The 21,278-nt window shown below is 42.8% G+C and overlaps 1 protein-coding gene across 15 annotated transcripts in view; it reads right to left on the bottom strand.

Annotated features, from left to right (window-relative positions):
* The window catches only part of prom1a (prominin 1a), a 77,246-nt gene extending 58,217 nt beyond the window's left edge, over nucleotides 1-19,029 (bottom strand). For 10 of the 15 annotated variants that reach the window (XM_076738361.1, XM_076738362.1, XM_076738363.1 and 7 more), the window contains exon 1: nucleotides 18,434-19,021. In XM_076738361.1, coding sequence (XP_076594476.1) covers nucleotides 18,434-18,662 — 229 coding nt within the window. In that variant the 5' untranslated portion in view covers nucleotides 18,663-19,021. Of the gene's footprint in view, nucleotides 1-18,433 lie in introns of all 15 variants that reach the window. The other 5 variants (XM_076738356.1, XM_076738360.1, XM_076738357.1 and 2 more) reach the window with 1 other exon arrangement.
* Nucleotides 19,030-21,278: the final 2,249 nt, after the last annotated feature.

Below are 21,278 nucleotides of genomic sequence, written 5' to 3'. Positions count from 1 at the left end.
TAATGGCTTTGGCATTTTTGTGTTTACTCGAAAAGTCTTTCAAAGTGAAAGCAGACAAGAAAGAGAGAGAGAGAGGATAATTATGCAATAAAAGTCTTTAGTCTGATTTCTATCCACTATTTTACATTAACATGGTTCACCAGCGATACAGCCTGAGCTCCATTGCATCTCTCAGCTTAAAGGCGCTCTCCACTGAGGAGCTCCACTCCACTTGTAGCTACTCAATCAGCTCACCGTGCATGAAGTGATGATGTGTAAATGTTTAAGAGGTCATTTCTCTCATTTGTTTCATGTGCAGCACATGTTAACATACAGTACAGCTGGATCTCACTGACTTTACTTACTCTCTTTACTTTGTATTACATCCAGAACACACGGGACACAGTTGGCTGACGTGTACCTGGAAATAACTGACAAGAGTAGCCAGACTCCAAAAACTGATCTGTGTGATTGCAGCCTTAATCTAACACGTCCTCCACACTGACGTCTCTGCCTTCCATTTCCTGTTTGTCCTGTTTTCACACACCCAGGACCAGAGACCCTCCACCGGGTTGCAAGATAAATCTGAGAGCAACATGATGAACAGGATAAGGCACAAACAGAGAGAGAGAGAAAAAAAATCATTTTTCTCCTCTATTTTTTTTAACTTTGTTCTAACCTTTACTTTTTTACATTGTTGTACTTCTTTAGGCCTCTACAAATTAATAAAATGAAACAACCCAAGAAGGACAATCCCTCTTTGGTTGATCTGTTCATAAGTCAGAGATTTATGTGAAACATACCACTGCGGCTCAGAAGTTGCTTCGTTTTTAGGGGTCAGAAACCAAACGGTTTGACAAGTGCAGGTGTAGGTGATTGAGGAAAAGCATACGCATGCACAGATGTACTGGGAAAATGTAAGTGATCTATGGATTACAGTTGGTGATGCTACTTAAGAACAACAAATTTGTAGTGCCCTCAACATCTATGTAACATCACCTCGATAGTGCTCATGGTGATGTTTACTGAGAGTGTGTCATAAATATTAAAATATGGCCGTGAAAAGGTTGTGTGGACGAGCATTTGGTGGGCTTTTCTGCACTCGCTCCACGGTTAGATCACATCCTGTTTAGCTAAATGTCTTCCAGTAAATGTGAGCCATCGACTTGACATTTAACTGAAATGTTTTTGATAAAGGAGAACAAGTGTGTGTGTGTGTTTGTGTGTGTGTGAGGCTGACTGTTTGTATCAGAGCTCACTTCCCATGAGCTTGGTGTAAAAACACCTCTGCACAAGGTAAACACTCTGTTACCATAGAGTCTGTAACTATGGAGAGAGAATCAGGCTTAACTTTACACAGCCGAAAAACAGGAGAAGACACACACAGACGCACACACGCACACACCTCTCCAAAACTACAGGCTGGGAAGGTATTCCATTTAAAACTATTCATCTTTAGCAATGCTCCAACCAATGACATCTGCAGAATTAAAGTGAACTGAGGGGATGAAAGAGAGAGGGTCCCTCCTTCGGTACCCACGATGGTGCAACCAATAAAAAACGTATTAGTCGGTCTCAACGGCTTAACCTGCCATGAGAGCGTCATCCCTCACGTTTCAATTAAAAAAGAATATTCCTGTGTTTTTGTTCATGGCCTGTTGTCAGCTATTGATGTTAGCGCGTCGAACAAACATTGAGGGGCTCTGTGAATTTTTTCATCAGTACACATACAGTAAGTGTGTATGTGTGGGTGTACAGAGAGCACTTTACAGCCCTTTACATGTAAACAGCTGAGTCTCTTGGCTACATACAATATACAGCTGGAGTCCACTTAACTCTGTTAAGTGGGAGCCAGATGAGCATGAGTAAGACACACACATACTAAAATAACTAACATCCACATCACTTATTCTCCCACAAACTCACCAGAAACATGCATGTTGAAATGCTACACTTGTACTATAAATACTGTGCAGTCTGCACATTTAGTATGTTAATAAAGTTGACAGCCTCCCTTCAAGTGGAAATCACACTGATGGGTAGAAATGCATGACAGACGAGATGCACGTACACACACTCACATGCAAACACTCACAGATAAAAATAAATCTGAGCGACATGGCAGCAGAGTCTAATAAAGAGTGTTATATTGCACAGGGACTTTGTGCAATCTCGTCCACTGACTTTGAGAAATGGCAATAAGAATCCTGTGTGCTGGGACTCTGAATGATACATGTAAAGTTGGCTGATACGCCTGTGGAGAAACATACAGTCTACTGTGTGTCGTACTGTATAGGCTTCTGTTGTACTGCGTTTATTATACTCGAATAGCAGCAAATAAGATCATTAATATTCTGCAGATGGCTGCCAGTAACACTACGGCAAAGACTTAATGCATTCATTTTACAAGTAAACTATAAAGTGATGCTCTGATCTTTACTGACATTTTTATATGCTTTTTCAGATTCCAGGCTGCTCTGTGTTGATTTACTGAAAGATTTAAAGAGGCGCAGAGTCTTTGGGTGACGAGCCTCGTGACTGGACAATCACCCGGCTTTCCCAGGTAAATGATTCATCGACATGCTTACACACTCTTCTATGCTATGCATTCTGCTGAGTTATTTCAAGTTATTCTGTGGACTACATTTAAGTTAACCGATGGGCATCCTAGTTGCAGTTCTGCTGTTTGTCATGTCACATCAAAAATGTATCATCTGTTTTTCATTAGTACCTCGATGTGCTTCAAACAAAGTCGCTGTCAGACTGTCAAACATCTTCTGAAACCCCCTCCCTCCACACATTTGGGATGTTGAAATTGAGGGGGCTGCGTGCGGCAATTTTTGTAACTTTCTTAAAGCGACATTCTGACATTCACACCCACTTACCACAGCAGTTTTGCGAGAAAGTTAAAAGCATCTGAACTTCTCTCTCAGGCTCTCTGTTTTCATTCTTCACACAATCACTTACGTCACTTGTCGTGTGTAAAACCAAGCGAAACGCCCCGAATGCCTTCAAGGAGGGAACGTTCAAAAGTGTGCGCCCTTATCCCCATTTGTATGATTCATGATGTCAAAACTGCAAAAACAAACAAACAACACAGAGCTCTTCAAGAGAGATCAGGGAGCCAATGTGATGCACCCGGGAGGAGGCTTTGACGGCAGGATTTTCTGACAGGTATAAATACTTTTGCCTTTGGACGACACATCGTACAAACTAATTTATTTAAAGCATACTGAACCTTTTCCGCCCCAGTACGAGCCACTTGGACCGGACAGTTTGACTGCTGTTCTTTGATTACATCTAAAAGCCAACAACCACAGCAAACTCAAGACCTTGAACTAGTTCATTACGTTTTGACGTCGTACTGCTGGAATAAATCAGATAAACTTGCACAGACATATTGCCTTGCGGCTTGGTGAGGAAACCCTGAAGCTTGTGCAGAAATGTATGAAGGCAGTGACAGAAGTTAAGATAACTGGTGATCAACTTCAGTCCTTATAGTAATTTCATTTGTTTCTTTATTTTAATGCAAAATGTTGTATATCTACCTAAAAGGAGTGCGGCATCCAATAAGATTTTTTGTAAGCCGTGTCGCTCAGCCAAACACCAAATTGTTTTGAATTCTAACTGCTTAATTGTGATCTCCTTGCTACAAGCCTGCTATTCTAACCTTTAGGCTAAGTAGTCATTTGAGAGTCCAGGGATAAAAGGACAAGTGGTCTGCAGTGCAGTCTGGTCAGCATGTTGACCGCTGAACAGACAGCCAAGAGGATTGGCTCTGCCGCCTGGCCCAGGTAAACGCTGTCCCAGATTACCATCAGCTAATCAAGGCTGAAGCCGTGCTGCGAAGGTGGCAATGACAGACAGGAACAGTGACCTGCAGGCCAGTCAGAGGAGACAATGTAACATCTATTGTCTGGGGCAGAGCCACCTCAAGGGGACTTCATAAGAAAAACCTTTCATGCTCATTTTAGTGATTTAGCTGATGTTATTATCCAGACATAACAGCATTGTGCATAATGTAGGACTTTTGTCTTACATGTATGTTGATGGACACACATCTTCAGTCAACCTCTGTGCCCTGCAGGGTCAGAGTCATGTTAATCAGTCACTCATATGAGGGAGTGCAGAGGGCCGATATGAACATCATTTATTCATATATTTAACATCAGGCATTTTCAGTTTGCCCTCTGTCAAACCAACTCCTTAATGTGTGGTTGATGATGATGATGATGATGCTGTCTTTCACATTGTGTGGCTATATCAGGGGTGTATCGGTGAGCAACCTTCAGGTCGAGTTGCCAAGCTACTTTGATGTCCACAATACCGTGATGAATCTTAAAAATACACTCATTGTCAGATACAAAAAACTGCACCGTCATGATCTTAAGAAAGTAGCACCAGCAGATTAAAGCAAAATTTGAAACACTAAAGTTAACTTTAACTAGCGCAGCTTAAGCAGCTACTTTCAGATGCATGACATCTCACGTGTTACCTGCTTTTGAAGCAACTAACGACCTGTAGGCATTTATTGACTCACTGCTCTCAAGACATGAGATGGAGACAGAGAAACCATCACATGTAGGCTGGACAGCCAATCGCAGCTTTAGCTCTGACACACAAACTCTCTCACCCGATGAACAGCAATTAACAGTAGGTCATGACCGCTTGGCTAAAAAAAAGTTAATATAAATACATAAAGGTGCACCTAAGAGTATCAGTAGGAGTGCTGAAAGTGCTGAAACTGAAAGGCAGCGCTGGTATTGATGAACTCCTGTGCAGTCCTGTCCTACACTTCATGTGATAAAGTCAACCTGTATTGGCTGGGATTGATCTCAAACCCCTTCGGATAAATGCTACTTTTCTAGATTGAGCACACTCGACACACAGCTCGTCATTACAGGCTGAAAAGCCTCTCTGAGTTGCGACACAGCCATGTTCCCGTGACACATCCCACTCAGGGGAACTGTCTCTGCACCACTGAGCGAAGGCTACAAGCATCTCGTGAAGTGGTGTGACGAGGAGCAGCGCCGAGGCTAAACGGCACGTCGGAGAGGAAGGCCGTTTAGAGTAGTCATCTCCGGCGTTGGCAGGTTGACCCCTTACCGCCACACATCTGCAATTACAACTCACCATGTCCCCGGAGTCGACTTGTAGCTGGCATCAGTGCATCCACCAATGAAGCGGAACAAGGGGACAGAGAATGCATGACTTGCTATTCATTCAGCAGGACTGAGCCGCTCGCGTCGCCTCGCCCTCGCCTCTCCTGCTTGGCTACCCAGGCCTGACCCAAATATGACGTCCCCGAATGAGACGTGGCTTTAGCAGCACCCGGGGAAGTGGCAGCTCTTATTCCAATGCACACCCTCTATTTATTTCTTTCCCCTTCCCTTTTTTGCTTTCTGGCTTCTTTAAATAAGCCGACATCTTGTCAGCCTTCCTTGCTCCAGTGATCTTTTGATTTTCGTCTCTACCTGTTCACCCCGTCTGACTTTGCCACATTTTTCACCCGCTCTGTCAGATAGCTGGGAGCTTAAGCTGATGGTGGCATTATAATATTACCTTGAAATGTCTCAAACGTTCAACTTATCTTAATGCCATAGCTTTTATCTCCCCTTACTTAGGCTGCTAATATGCCAGCCCCAAGTGAAGCAAGCTTTCTAAATGAGATGGATCACTTTCCTCTCAGAATCCAGGAGCTGCCTGTTCAGTCTATTGATCTACTTTATTCGGGTCCCCATTAAGTGGTTGCTAGTCTCACTGGGGTCTATACAAAACAAGAATGATAAAAAGTAGACAATCAGAGTCACGTGGTGTCAACAGAAAAGCACAATACAAGTCAAATACAAAGATCAGAAAACAAGTGATCTGACTTTACACATGAGACTGCAAGCAGTAGCAACTCACAGGGGAAACAAAAACAAAACCATCACACACCTGCGGCACCGAAAAATACACAAAAACAAACCAAAAGGATCCAAGAACAGCAACAATTAAATAAAAATCTAGGCGAGACTCATCAGTTCCTGCTGACTGAACGACGGCCTGTTGTTAATCTCTCTGATGCTGTCTGGGAGCATCTTCCAGGCAGAACTGCATCTGTAACAGTTCCCATCATGCAATATGTTTGTGGACTTAGTACTACCAGCTGACCAGTACTCCCAACATATAACAACATATACCCATGACAGAAACCAGTGTATGCTAGCTTGTCATTCAGTAAGTGTGGAGCACCAATCCACATGAATAATGGAAGACTTGATTTCAAGTTAGTCCCCACATTTAGTCACGATCGTCTTTTGTGCACCATCAATCACATCAGAAGGTGAAGCATAAGCAGCACATTTCATTGAAAAGGCGATTTCCCATCTTGGAGATAATACAAACAGTCTGGTCAGACAAAAACATAAAGACCCAGCAATCGGGTTTTAGTGACCTGCTCAACTGATATCCCTTCTTTTCCCCTTTGTACTGTAAGAACACGTCAACACTGAGACTCAGTGAATGGGCTTTCACTGTGAAATGTTGTCAGTGTGTCAGCAACACGTTGTGATGGAGCCATTCAGGGCCACTCGAATTCAACAGTTTGTATTGTCAACATAAAACTTAACCACAGCTGTATCAATGAAAGAGGCACCTCTCATTATAAATGTGTTTCTTTGAAGCACGAGTAATTTGAAAATCCTTCACAGCCAAACACCTCATAACTACAGCACCAACAAGATTAATACACAAAAGGTGAAAGCAAATTAAGCTGTCAGAGCTGGGGGGGGGGGCTGTAACACAGCTCAGGAAAAGTGCACATTTACTGCAGAAATGGGAAAGTACAACAAAGCAAATGGTTGTGCTGTGTGCTGGCAGAATTAGGAGGCAGTGAGTAATCAGCATCTGCCATACTGCTATAATTTCATTTGAAGATTTCCATTTGAGGCAGTAGCCTTCAAACTTATAAGTGGAATTTGCACACCAGTGTATTTTTTTTTGTTCTTAAATACAGATTAGTTTGCTCTTTCCTTTAAAATATTTGTATATTAAAGTGAGTGACTTGTACGGGGACATTGTTTTTAATTAATATACTACTTTTAATGCCAATTCAGGCAGATTATTAAAAAAATTATATGAGTTGCCAGCAATCAAAGTCCATACATTTCAGCCCTAAAATAGCCATCGAGTTTAACTGTCAGCATATTCTCGAGCATCACAGAGTGGGGGTTCAGACCGAACACAGGTTAAAGAAAAGCAAAGGGCAACATCGTTAATAGTAGCAATAGATTGATGATTTCGAAGGTTCATCAGAGGCTACACAGCTGTTAACAGATGGATTTTACAACTCTGGAAAGTCGTCGTGGCAGAAATCTTTTTATCTTTTGCTGCACTGTTTGTTTTAGGTAAGAAAACAGTAGAATGTGCTAACGTTATAAATCCTTTTGTGTTGCGCCCCAGTATGTCGAGGCAGTGTGTTTCTGCAGTGTTTGTCTGCGTGAGTGCAGCTCAAGAAAGGTAGTGAGGTCGAGGCTCTTGCTGAGGGACTCTAAGTGGCACAGATCTGGACACATGCACTGTTGTGACAGAGATCTGACCTGACTCTGTGATTGTCTCATTGCTAAGCATGCCTTCAGTGCCATGTCACTCATAAACATTTGATGATCCCGTAAACAATAAAAGTCTCATGAGTGGTAATACATGTACACAGAGACATAATAACTTAATGGACTGTAATGGCTCAATAAAACTACAATAAATTTAACAGAGCCATAATTTAGATTGAGTCCTCAGTTTGCTGCTGATTTAAATGTCACATAAACTTTTGTCTCCTTGTCCTCAAACTTTAATTCGCCCAGGGAAATAAGGTATTTTCAGGAAGGTCTTCTTGTACGTGCGTGTTAAGAGTAAAGAGTTGACATGTTTACATTGATTAAAAAGTTGGAGGTGAGCTTTCTGGTTTCTGCCTGTTCAAAACATCTTTTCCATGATGTGTTGATGTTTAGCCGCTGCCTGTTTTAAGCTGTCTCCTCCATTAAATCAGTTCAGTATCAATTTGGTAGCATCATGCCCATTTTAGGAAACGGTCATTTCTTATCTGTCCCTCAGGTGGTCTTAGAAAGTTTCGCATACAACCCTGATTCCAAAAAAGTTGGTTGCTGTGTAAAACATAAATAAGAGAGAATGTGATAATTAGCTAATCCCTTTTGGCATAAAATTGAAAACAGTCCAAAGACAATATTTTTCATGTTTGACCTCATCAAATGCAAATATCTGCTTATTCTGAATTTGATGCAGCAATATGTTTTAATTAAATTGGGACAGCCACAGGTAACAGGTGAGAGTATTATGATTGGCTATCCAACACATGATTGGATAAATTACATGGTGTCAGGAACAAAGATTTGTTTTCAAATGATTACATTTTGTTTTTATTTATGCTACACACGACCTCCCAACTTTATTTAAATGACTGAATAATCATTTTGAAATGAGGCTGTTCATTTCTAACTGGCCGCCTTGCCTGGCTGGCTGAGCCTTCAGAAAGTCTAATCCCAGATTTGTGGATCCATTTCAAGAGTAACAACATGTAGCTAAAGGCTATTTTGATATCTTTTCACTGGACTGGAGCTGCAGGCGAGGAATTAAAGTGCTGTACAATGTTTCATTTTGTGCTCTGATTATGCAGCGTGATCTCCTCTCACAAAGCTGGGGCATCGTCAGTGTAAAAGGAGCCAGTGTGAGAGCGTTAGCAGTTTGTTTCTTTGACCTCCTCCTCTCGGGTGGAAATGAAAAGCACATTTCTCTCCTTTAACGACCAACAACCAAATGCAGCACAGTGTCACAGGCTTTCATGAGAAGAATATTGATTGTGAAACACAATACTACAGATAATGAGGAGATTTTGTTCCTTCAACACAAAAGGTTTATGTGACGATAACACAAATTGACCTGCCAGTGTTGGACACATGAAAGGGTTACTGAGCCGTTTGGCTGCAAATAATGATTATTTTCGTTATCTGTTAATTGCCTTTTTTTGATCTGTCGAATGTGTAGATTATATGATGTCAGAAAATAGTGGAAAAGTAAATTCACAATGATATAAAACAGAGAAACAGTAAACTAGCGCATAACCATGCATTCTTAAGTTATGCCATGTCCTCCCCAGTGATGAGAAATACCAGTCTGCCCCCCCCCCCCCAATATAAAATAGAAGATATGTTAAATATGTTCCTTCTTTAATGAACCCTCTCCACACATCCATCTATTGCTATTTCCCATTTATTTTCAATTTATTTCCACTTGTAAAGGAAACAGAAAAAAGCCAGTTGTATGCTTGGTTTTGTGGTGTGTGTGCGCATGTGTGTGTGTGTGTGTGTGTTTGAGTGAGAGAGAGAAACAGGCACAAGAGGCAGAAAGCGGACAGATAAGATGCGGGTTCGAGGTGAGCGTGAAGACACTGTATTACTCAAACAAGTCGATTGTTGGCAGCATGCTGCCTTGTTGTTGTTGCATTGAAGTTCATTATTCTAGAGTTTGCCAGGATGAGATATTTTTTTTGAGAACTTGGCTAGCAGCCCACCACAATATAGCTAGCTGTGGTTCTGAGGTCTCCGTCTCTTTTTGGGTTACTTGCTTCATTAAAAGATAAAAAGAGTCGGGTGATACAAACTACTACCCCAGTGTTCACAATGAATAGGAAGCAAACTTTAGTAAAGACACGAGTGGACGCCGGTTTGCACTGGGTGGCAAAGCTTTAGGGAGGGATGTCCAAGATATTTAGAAATGTAACCTGTATCCTGAGGCTTTACTTCAAAAATATACAGGGATGAGGAAACAAGAGAGACAAAACAAGTGGAGTTCCTGGTAAGTTTCTTACAAGAGATCATTTCCACCAGGAAAAGAAAAAAACAAAATAATGAGATATGAAGTCATTGTATTTGGATATATCCTTTCACACCAGTCAGAGGTTGAGTTTGTCACATGAACACACAGGCGTACTACGTACAGTCGGTACAACAGGATGTTTGGGCGAATAAAAACGTGCAAAAACAACAAAATCTGCTTTGTGTTCCGTCTGAAAACTCCGTTTTGCCTTTTCAATTTCAGAATTGCCTGCGCCATGTAATCCCACTGAGGTGCTGAAATCCTTTTAACCTTTAGTGCGCAGCACCCTTTATCTGCAGTCGAGTTTCAGGAAATTTCTTGAGATTATCCTGTTGGCAAATGCAAAGACATTATTTTTGAATCTTCAGCTAACCCTTATCAGAGGCCAGCAGTGTACGATTTAATACCAGCAGTGTGAATGTGTAGAACTGTTTGAATGATAAGTAGAGCGCTGGAGTGTAGTGTTCAGCCAGTATTCCTTGGATAAAGATTTCTATTTGTTTTCTTTTTTTGAAGAAGCAGCTCAGCACATGTGCATTATGATAAATAATAATGTGAGTATACCATCGCACAAACATGCACCTAATCATAAAATAACTGTAAACATGGGCACAGAGATGGAAACTTGTGAATGGCATGCCGGTTCTGTGTGTATTCACCTGCGATGGTCGCCCTGGCTCTGTGCTGCACTGACACGTTGCCTCTGGCAGTCAGCTGGCATTATGCTGCAGGCGCGTAAGGCTGTGCCTGTGTGTGTCCTGAAGCGTCCTGGTGCTGGCGGCCATCACTGTCAGTGCAGTGACATGACTGCATGTGACAGCATAAAAACACTGCAGAGGAACCTTATACATCACTGTCTCTCATGCAGATGCTACTACAGTGTGACTGTGTCGAGCACAGGATCTTGCAGGGTTGCTTATTTATACCAAGGTGATTTTCTTAGATTGAAAAAACTGCATCATTTATTGGAAATAAATATTATTTGTGAAACATACAGATCACTATAATATCTGTTTAAGTAGATGTTTAGATAACTAGACCTGTCCAGTCATGCTTTAATGAATCTTCCCACAATCACATTTGATCTTATTTAGTAACAGATGGAAGCTGAGAAAACTCTAAAATATTGAGGACATGAATGCCTTCCTCACATCCAGACATGTTTATGCTCACGGCCTCGAGGCAGTCATCCAATCCTACAGAAGAATGGAAAAGCAACAGCACAGTCCCATTTTCACTGTCAGAGTCTGTGGATGTCACATAGACTACGATAAAGAGTTTCCATCAAAGTGTTTTTGAGCAAATATCGTGATACTGAAGAAAACGGGACAAAATCCATCAAGGTTTGATAATTAATGGGGAACTAGATTATGGAATATGCATCATCAGTGTTTTAATATAATTAATTAATAGCACAACTGTCGCTTTTTCATTAAATATAGCAGGCAGTTCCCAAAGCAGTGAGTCAGAGGAAGCACTTTAAATAATGATTACAATGTCTAGAACTATTTTTTTTTAGTTTGGACTTGGTACCAAACCATGGACATTGAAGCATTCCTCCATATTCAGCCTGTTAACACTGTGTCAAAAAAACGTAGCCTCCTCTGGGCTCTGAAAAACTCAGGGAGCATCCCTCCATGGAATACCCTGTAGCAGTCCAGCTTGTAGCATTCTAGCTTGTAGCATTGTAGCAGCCAAGTTTATCGTATAACTTGCGACCATCCAAAGAACCGAAGTGAAACCGGAACTTCTGGGTTTGTTTCCGAAGTGAGAAAACCTCATTCAGACTCCCAACGACATTTCTAACAACGCAGATAACTAAAAATCCAGCTTTGGAACATGAGCTAATTCAACAGTTTGTCGTGTGGTTCACTCCATATGTCTAGAGAAAGATTATCTTTTTTTTTTTGTAAAGAAACTAATATTCATGTTTATTCAATGTGTCTGTTTTTAGTGGCAATAAATGAGCACTATTTCACCCAAGTCCCAGGCCATCACAAATTAAATGCCACCATCTGAATAATAATCGAGTCCATGAGTCGAGGGTCCACAGTTAGGTCAGACCTAATCTCTGCCTGCTCTGTAATGACAGAGTTAGACACAGAATACTGAACAGTGTGGATGTGTTTAGACAGCAGAGATTACAGCTAAAAACTTTAAATATTATGGATGAGTGTCACTACAAGCATGCATGCTGCCATGCTTTTAAAATTTCATGAAAGCTGTAGTTTGTTTCTATGCTAATTCATTTAGAAGTTATTGTTTAACTCTGTTAAAATCACTATGGTTTCAACTTCTAATGGTACCTGCTGTGGTAAACCTGTGACTGACTGAACCAGCAGAGTATCCCATCATAAGGTGACCCGTACTGTGATGTGCCCCACCCTGCCAAATGCTGCAGTACTGAAGAATTAGTGAATCGATGACAAGACCGAACACCAGCTCATCATTTCGGCACACGTAGCTCTGGAAGTCACTGGCGCATCTACTTGTTTTTGATATCGTGAATGAAGAAATGATTCAGATCTGCCAAACATTATGATTGCAAATTTAAACCCTTTTGGGGGATCATCACAGCATCTAAGGATAATCTCCACAGATGTGCCCGCTGCTGAAGAAATCCCTAATTAGGAAAATGTTTGCAAGTGGCAAGAAAAATGCTGAAAAATAATGACTTAGTTTCCCTCTGATGCTGTATGAACGTCCTCAACTGAATGATTTGTTTTTGCAGTTACCACAGAAATGTTAAGGTGCAGGGTCAGCAACAGACTGGCACTCAAACACTTATTAAGTTGCTCAAGGACACTTCAGCAGGGCAGATGCTTACTGCCATGGGGCTCAAACCCCGACCTTCCAGTTTGAAGGACACTCTCTTTAATCACTTAACAGCTATGCAGCAGGGTAGCGGTGCCTGCAGCAGATACCAGCCCTGCACATGCTTCAGATGACCTGTGGGCACACTCCAAATTCATTATCTATCACCGGATTTTAATTTCGGCTTTTTGGTGCACTTAAATTGAACCCTCGGGAGTTGATGGGCTTAGCTGTGTTCAAGGTTAAAACACCACAATCAAACTAAAGTGAAATCTGTACAAACTTCCCCCCATCTGCATAAAAGTGCTCTTATTTGGCTACCAGGCAGCCTCCAAAATGATCACGTGACCAAGACTACCCTGCTGATCAAACCACTTTTTATTGGATCAATTATGGAGGGCCGCCTGCTACATCACATTCAGTGTGATGCAGTTTTTCCTTCAGTAGTGCTTTGTGTTAATACTAGAACAGTAAGCTGGTTTACTGAACAGTGTTTTGAAACTTAAAAACACACAGCTGAAGACGCACAATCTCACCAGTTCTTGACACTTCAGCTGTAATACGCCGAGTGCAGTCTAATCCACTCACAGTGATTTGCCATGTTTGTAATATGGTTTTTGTTTAGTTTAATGGGCTGTAATGATGTTAATAGGCTTTTGGAGAAGATTAGAAGCAAAATTATGATATCACATCCTTATTTGGTGAACTACAATATGTGAGTGTAAACAGTAATTAGTGTAATTGTTTAGGGTACACGTGAGTTTTGGATGAGCCACACTGCAGTGTCATCCACGCTGTGAAAGTAAGAGAAAGCCAGCATTACAAAGAGTTTTACAAACGTGGGAAGTCTAAAGATACAGTCAGACAAGGATTAACCCCTCCTCCCGATCACTTCTACTGAAGTCCAAACTTAAGATAAAGTCATTTTCAGCTGCTCTGACAGACTCTCAGACCAGAGTTCACCGCTGTGATGTGCTCGTTTGGCCAGAAGAAACACTGATTCAGCTGTGTTTGTTAAATGGAGCAGTTATATTTAATACGTTATCACATGACATAAATGCAGCCGTTTACACCCAGCACAGCCACTGAGCCGCTCCACTGGGGCTGCTGGTGCCGCTGTTTCACTTTCCTCCACCTCCACAAGCCAGTTTCTCTGACCTTTAAGCCAGCACTGCTTTTTGGAGCTTTACCCAAACTAGAGCCCAACAGTTTGGGTGTTTCGTCAGTGTTTAACCTTTCAGCACGTCTCTGGCAAACCTCCAAACTTTGTGGAAGTGTGTAGATTTAGCAGCTAGCAACATTAGCAACAACTCAGGCTTGTTACAGTTCAAATTTCACCTTCTGATTGTATAAAACCAAGACAGCAGCAAAAACCACTTGAGGTCAAAGTGCAAAGACTGAGTTAAAACTAAATATTCAAAATGTTGACCCTTGCTCACCATTATAGTTGAGATTTATCAGCATTTAGCCTTAAAGAGTCTCCTGCTTTGTTGATATTTCTTCCTCTGAACATGAAGGACATTAAACCTGAATGCCTTCTGCTTTATAGTTCCAGTAAATCTCTGATGCGCCTCACGAAGCGCTTCGATCTCTGCTTTGTCCTTGGTCTTTTGAAGTGTTTCTGTTCAGTTTCTTTCATGTCTGCGTGTCCTTCACTGAACACCAAAGTCTCTTTACGCCTCTGTGCTGTGAAAACATACTCTGGACTCCCTTTTGATGACTATTAAATAAACATGGCCTGAGATCATATAACCTCAGCTGTACGAATCTACTTTGCTGATTGTGCCACAGTATTTTGCCTCACATCACACTGACGCTGTGAGACACACGCAAGCCGGCGAGGTGAACCAAAACTCGCCGGCCGTGATAGCTGCCGATGGGTTTCCCTGGCAACAGTTACTTCCCTTGAATTAATGCCAGATCTTCACCAGGCCCCTGTTATCTGAATTCCACCTAGGCGTGGTTTCTTGAACAGAGGAAATATCGACACTAATGAGAAAACACTTTCCTACAGGGATCTGCCGCATGACGGCGGCTGGCATCATCTCCCCAGCCGCGCTCACCCACAGGCGTGAAATGATACTGTTAAAACTGCAGAAGGAGCTTAACGCACCTCTTATTCTCAAGTGACGGCTGACTTACACCAAGATTAATTAAAAGACTCGGAAAAACGAGAGACCTGCAATATGTTACATTTACTGTTTTTATTAATTAGATGGGGAGAGTAGGGGATGAAAATAAATGGCTTCTGATGTGTGTCCACCTACAGCCATGCTTTCTAGTGAAGTTCCTTGAGGAAAACTCTGTTTACTGAGTCCCTGCATGTCAAACTGGACCGCAGCATCAGAAAAATGCCTCCAAATCTAAAGCCCCTGCTCCATGTGAAATGTCTGTGTGCATTAGTATGACTGCAGCAAAAGATATTAAAAAACTCACACAACCACAGCCGCAGTATCAGACCAGCTGTCTCACTCCGTACATTTACTACTTTGATCCATACCAACTGCATGGATGAATAAATGAACGTCCAGCAAAACATAAACAGTAATTAAAAGATGCTGGGTTTCTGTCAGAGTTTAGAAGTTAGACAGCAGAAGTCTCTACCTAAGAGATTTACTCGGGGGGGGGGGGGTATTCCTCACGCTCATGATGCTTAATTAAGGCTTCAACAGCAAAAATACATTTTAAAACCCATCAGTGATGCAGCCTGAGCGAGAACAGAAAACATTCATCTTCCCTCATATCATTAAACTTTTCAACTCTTCCTGCTGCGATGCTGCAAGGTGCCAACCATCGCTCCAGCTCTGTCTGGAAATGTCTCATCATGCTGAAATAAAGCCGCAGTGAAGATTTAAGTCAAATGCACCAGTGTCCGAATTATAAAAAGCACCCCAACGGCTTGATGAAGCCGGCAAAGTTACGTCTGTCATGTCGCAAAAGGGTGCATCGGCCTCGTATTGGCATGCATCGGCTGTGTCTTGATGAGAGTGTGAGTAGGTGTGAGGGAGGGAGGGAGGTGAGGTTTCCACACTGCAGCGAGAAGCCGTTAGAAAATGTTAGAGAGAATATGTCACTGTTCATTTGCCTCGTGTGGGTGTCAGTGATAGACATTTGTTGCTTCTTTGCTAATAACGCCTCCTACGAGCTCGGAGCCAGCGCGCCGTTAGACGCAGAGAATGAGCGTGTCAGTCGACCGCATCAAACATTCAGGAGATTATAAAGACTCTGTACAACGTAAAATGTCACGCGGTGATTGTGGAAGACGTGATGATGGGGTGTCGCTAATTACACAGAAACATAATGTTCATCTGTCAGAGTCGTTTCAAGGCTGAGACCAATACATCAGGCTGACATCGACTGTTCAGTGAGCACTGACTACAGATCAGTATTTTCCTTTTCCCCAGAGGCTGAGCTTTCCATCCAGGTAGCTTTAGTGATGCTGCACGCTCAGATTTACAGATACTGTATGCAGCTCGTGCTGAACACTGCTCTCAGTGGAATTCCTAGTTTTTGAGAGATTTCTTTTTTAGCTTTCTCTCATATTACACGATCTTTATTAGAATGTGTCTGCTCAGGTTTCATGGAACTGTTGACACACAATCTCTGAAGCTTTTATGATTTTCTCCAAAGCATTTTTAAGACTTCTTGACTCTGTTGAGTTTCTTTGTTTAAGTATTTTTGGCACTAAAAGCTTTTATCAGGAGGGAAGATGCACCAAAGGTCTCTGGCTGATGTGGTTCATGGTCGGCCTCCTAACTCCTAAGACACGGGGCGCCCAATTCAAGTCAGTTTTAGCCTCGAAAATAGTAGTTTGACAAGTACCCCCGATTCAGAGTCCACTTACAGGGGGTTGAAGAGTTTTGTAAGTAAACAGACCTCGACTTGATAGTTTTTCTTAAAAAAAAAAAAAAAAAAAAAAAAAAAAAACTGCAAAAGTGCCACAGTTTGAATCAAACTGAGCTGGTAAGAGGACCTAGGATCCCCATTTTTCTCAGTTTTCTGATGCTGTATGGACTAAATGATTATGAACATGGCCAGAAATCAACCTAAGTAGCTGTAATATCACAACAACGCAGGCGTCACTGTGAACTGGCTGTCTTTGTACAAATACCAGGATCCGCTCACAGTCAGATCTGTGTATTCGTGTCGCTGTACTTAGAAAGAGATGTTGCCGCTGAGTCTGAATGCTGTTTTGTGTCTTTGGGTGAACTGTCCCCTTGAAGAATATGCAATTTGAAAACAAGATGAACAACACTTGTGAAGAAGGACAGTTTTTGCAGCTTTTTCCCTGGAGCACTCAGTGATTAATTTTTTAAATGTCTGCTGGAAGAAGACTAATGCCGTGGCTTACCACAGGCTGAAGTGAAGAGGCACCCACATCCACACAGAGCTCCACTCTGACATCTACGCTGCCAGTCACAAACTGCTGGAGTGGAAACCACTCGTGCTTTCTTTTCTTCATTCGTCTCACAGATTTGAATGCAACTCCAGAGTTATGTTTTGCAACAAACTGCACAGTGCAGAGCGTCTTCCTGCAACATGCAAACCAGCCAGTATCCATCAAAACACACCCGACAGGTCACTTGATTCGTACCACACAGCCGTGCATCCACTGCTGCTATTAATAAGCAATTGGCCTTTGCTTACGTCACCTAGACTCTGATGAACCCAAAAATAAGAATGAATTCCTCAGAGCCCTGCAGTCAAAGGGATGACAAAACAACAGCCATGCAGAAGCATGTCCAAGCATTTGTGTGCTGAACTATTGTGTACAGACCAACAATTTCCACATGATTTCCGTTCTCCGTCTCGCATCGTTTGGTGGGTGCACCCATGAATGAACTGACAACTTCACTGAGCAGCGGTCTGCTCCATGGGATTAGACCATGAGCCCCCGAGTGCTGGTGACAAACTGGAAACTAAAAGGCCAACAACATATGGCGCAGGGGCTTATGGGATTACCCAATTAACAAGGTGAGTCAGAGAGCTGCTAATCTGCAAAATGTTCCGATGGAGTACATGCAGACACAGACTCTGACGCATGGAGGGGAGGCATCTTTTGAGCATCCACGACCCAATTAAACACACACACCTCATGTGTGTATGCTTAAGCAGTCAGCTGTAATTGTATTACATGTAGAGCCACGCGCAGAGGCTTTTTCGGTCCTCCAACAAACATTCAGTCACTCAGGCAAAAAAACTGCGCGTGTAAACCGGCCACTAGGCACGCGATGTTGTCAACAGAGGGCTCGTTAATTTTCATTATCTTGACATAAAATGCGCCGCGGGCAGAAGCGCCACCTTTAAGTGCGTCCGTCAGCTCTGCGCGCAAATCAAAACGCGCGCGGCACGGAGGGACGTGACGCACAAACGGGCTACAAATTCGCGAGTGGACACCTACTCATGCGACGAGACAGAGGACAAACAGCTTTCTCTGCATGCACAGTTCAGGCGCAGTGGAAAAGTGTCAGCTGGGAGAGGACCAGTAACAAACAGAGGTCTGAGCTGATCTGGAGTTCGTGATATTCATGAAATCCTAGATCCAAACAGGATCCACTCTGTCACTGCTCTCAGTGATAAATCCTACATGGCGAATAGCCTACAGTAACAGTTAATAACAAGTTCATGCAGTCAGACCCGTTCAATGTCTCCAAAGTGATAATTCCCCACAGCATTCCCTAGAAATCTAACACTGATCTATGAATGCGTCCCTACCGGATCCCTCTGGTGTCCTGTATGTTACGCTGTGAGACTGGATGAGGACGCTCACCTTGTGGAAAAGCGTTGGGTTGCACGACGTAGAGGAAAGCGTGCACCATGTGGAACAGGATCCCTATCGGTCCCGGTTCGTAATGGGCCAGTGTCTCGTAAACTCCCGCAGGCACATAACCGAAATCCAACTTTCCCGGGGGTGGGAGTCTCCGCGGCTCCGTCTCTTGTTGGAGTTCGCCGGACGCCAGAAGCACCCACAGCAGCAGGAGGGTCCCGGTCTTCCACATCGCGCTCAGACCCCGACTGGCCGTCAGATGGGGTTAAATGGGTCACCTAAAGAGGAGTGCACACTAGAATATGACTGAGGATTCTTATCGTCCTTATCTAAGCGGGAGGGAGGTATCAGGGGAAGGGGCGAGAGTAGATGTCAAAAGTGTCCTGATGGATGGACCGCGGCTTTTTAAGTCCTGCTGCCCGCGGAGAGACTCGTCCTGAGCATGGTTCCCCGCGGTCTGAGGCTCCTGGCGCACGCAAGCCGGGTGATCTTCTCCCCCCGTCTCTGGTCTTCGATGCGTTCGCTCCCACCGAGATGAGCGCGCCTGTCGCTTCCACTCCAGCATCTGTGCGCACGGGGATGCGCTGCGTCGCGGGAGCGGGCGGGGGTGCGCGCCTCCGTCACATCTACACAGGGAGGACTGGTCCAGAGGGGAGCGCTCCTCCTGCCGGGGAGAGGAGGATGGAGTTAGAGAGAAGCAACATCGAGTATTTCAGTACCTCTGATGTCTCGAAATGGTCTGTTTAGTCTGCGAGTAAACAGTTGTGACGACCTTTAATATGAGATAAATCTGGAGGGAAATAGGCAGTGGTTGATTGGAATTAAGTACATTTACTTAATTACTGTACTTATGTAGGCTACAGTTTGGAAGTACATGCAAGTAATGGTGAATTCCTGTACATCAGTCACAATAGCACTCTAAAATACTCTATGACAAGTAGAAGTTCTCAAGTAAAAGTATGAAAATATATTCAGAAAAGTCTAAATATCAGAAGTAAGTACTCATTGTGCAGACAGTGGCCTCTGTCAGAGTGTAGTTTCATCATACAGTATATTTGGATTAGTATCACTGATGCATCAACGTGTGAGCAGCATTTTAATGTTGTAGTCAAGGTGAAGCCACTAATAATTGAACATGCTGTTAGAATTTTAATCTGTGAAAATATTTTGTATTTTAATGAGCTGATCGTGTTTTCTTTGTAAAATCTAAACCTGCAGAGTAACTACGGCTCTCAGATTAACGAAGCCCAGTAAAAACTGTTTCATACTGACCTGGATCAGCTACTACAAATACTTTGTTATAGATCGAAGTGGCCAACAGTAGGTTGAATAGTTAAAGTTAGCACCATCTTCACCATCAGTGCACCGGTCAGATATGACATGTCATGTTATAACTCACATCGTGAGGACTTCTAAATTCAGTCAAGTTTCTGTGTAAAACGTTTGTAATTGAAACATTTTGACTAGAAATGTATTTTTACTCTGCAGTTTTCCAACTTTTATGTGGAGTAAAGAATTAAACAACTCATTGAGAATACAAAGAAATAATGAGTTGATTTAAGATTTCATGATGCCTGGAAGTTATGAAGGGCAAAACAAATTAGACCAAATGCTTGATGAAAATATGATGAGAACATTTTAGAATGTGATGGAAAATTTTGAACTTGGTCTAAATTATGGATGTTTATCTGGTTACTTCTGACAGTTTTTCTTTAGGCTGCTACATAAACATAAGAAACATACATAAAAGTCACTTTTATTTGAGATAGTGAATGTTGGCGAACATTTAAAACACTCTTTTGAAAGCTGTACAGTTCCTCACCTGCGTCACTGTATTTCACTTCCCTCAGGTAACTTTCCATCTGTCTCTGCCAACAGATGCTCTCTCTCACTTCCCGACCTTTGACCCCTTCTCCACCCAGAGGGCAGACAGAGGATACCTGAGGTGCGGCCCAGAGGGGGGATGTGATTGGCAGAGCGATGATCAGGTGGGCTCTGCTTCTGTCTCTTTGCACAATAACATCCTTGTCCTCTCTCTGGAGCACGTGGGGCCCCCCGACTCCTGGAAACAAGGGGGGCTCCTGTTTGGAAAGCTTTGATCAGTGATTCTGAGCACCTTCCTCCACTGATCACACACACTCATTAGACCTGCAGAGGGGTCTTTTAGCTGTGCAGACACTGAGGAAGGACAGCATGTGATTGGTTGGGGACTTCCTCTTTCAGTTGATGCAATGAAAAAGTTTTTAGAACATTTTTAGGTCTAAAAAGAACTCTCATGTAAATATATGCAAAAAAAAAAACAAAGTCATTCATGCTTGAAACATTTCTGCATCAGGGCCACCGGATGAATTCATTTTCCCTGCTGCCTAATTAGACTCGTGTGTGCTGCTGCTGTTTGTCTTCCTCTTTGTCATTTAGCTTGTATCAGTCTGCAGCGTTGTGCATGAAGACGCTAAAAGAGTGCCTTCATTGAGCGTGCTCGTGTTTTTGGTAAACGCTGAACTGAACGTTTCAGTTTGCAACTAATGAACGCGAAGCAGGCCGCGTCGTTAACTCTCACAGGAGCTAACGACGGTAGAAAAACCATCATTAGATAAGAAAGTGTGACGCACGCTCACAGTAGAGAGACGAACAAGAGAGTGTGGACAGACGTGTTGACGTGATGTCAAAAGTTTGATGGTGAAGCCTGATGTTACTCTGCAGCTCTGTGGTTTATCAGTGAAGTGCATGAAGTCACACTGCAGACTGAGTCTCTGTTAACAGCGACCAACAGATCAATAGATCAGCTCGTGTCCTCTGTGAGACGTCTGTGTCCTCGCTGCCTCTGCCTCCTCACCTCCTCCAGCTC

Source organism: Chaetodon auriga, chromosome 9, assembly GCF_051107435.1.
Source record: "Chaetodon auriga isolate fChaAug3 chromosome 9, fChaAug3.hap1, whole genome shotgun sequence".
Classification (NCBI taxonomy): Eukaryota; Metazoa; Chordata; class Actinopteri; order Chaetodontiformes; family Chaetodontidae; genus Chaetodon; species Chaetodon auriga.
This window is presented reverse-complemented; position numbering and strand designations above follow the sequence as displayed.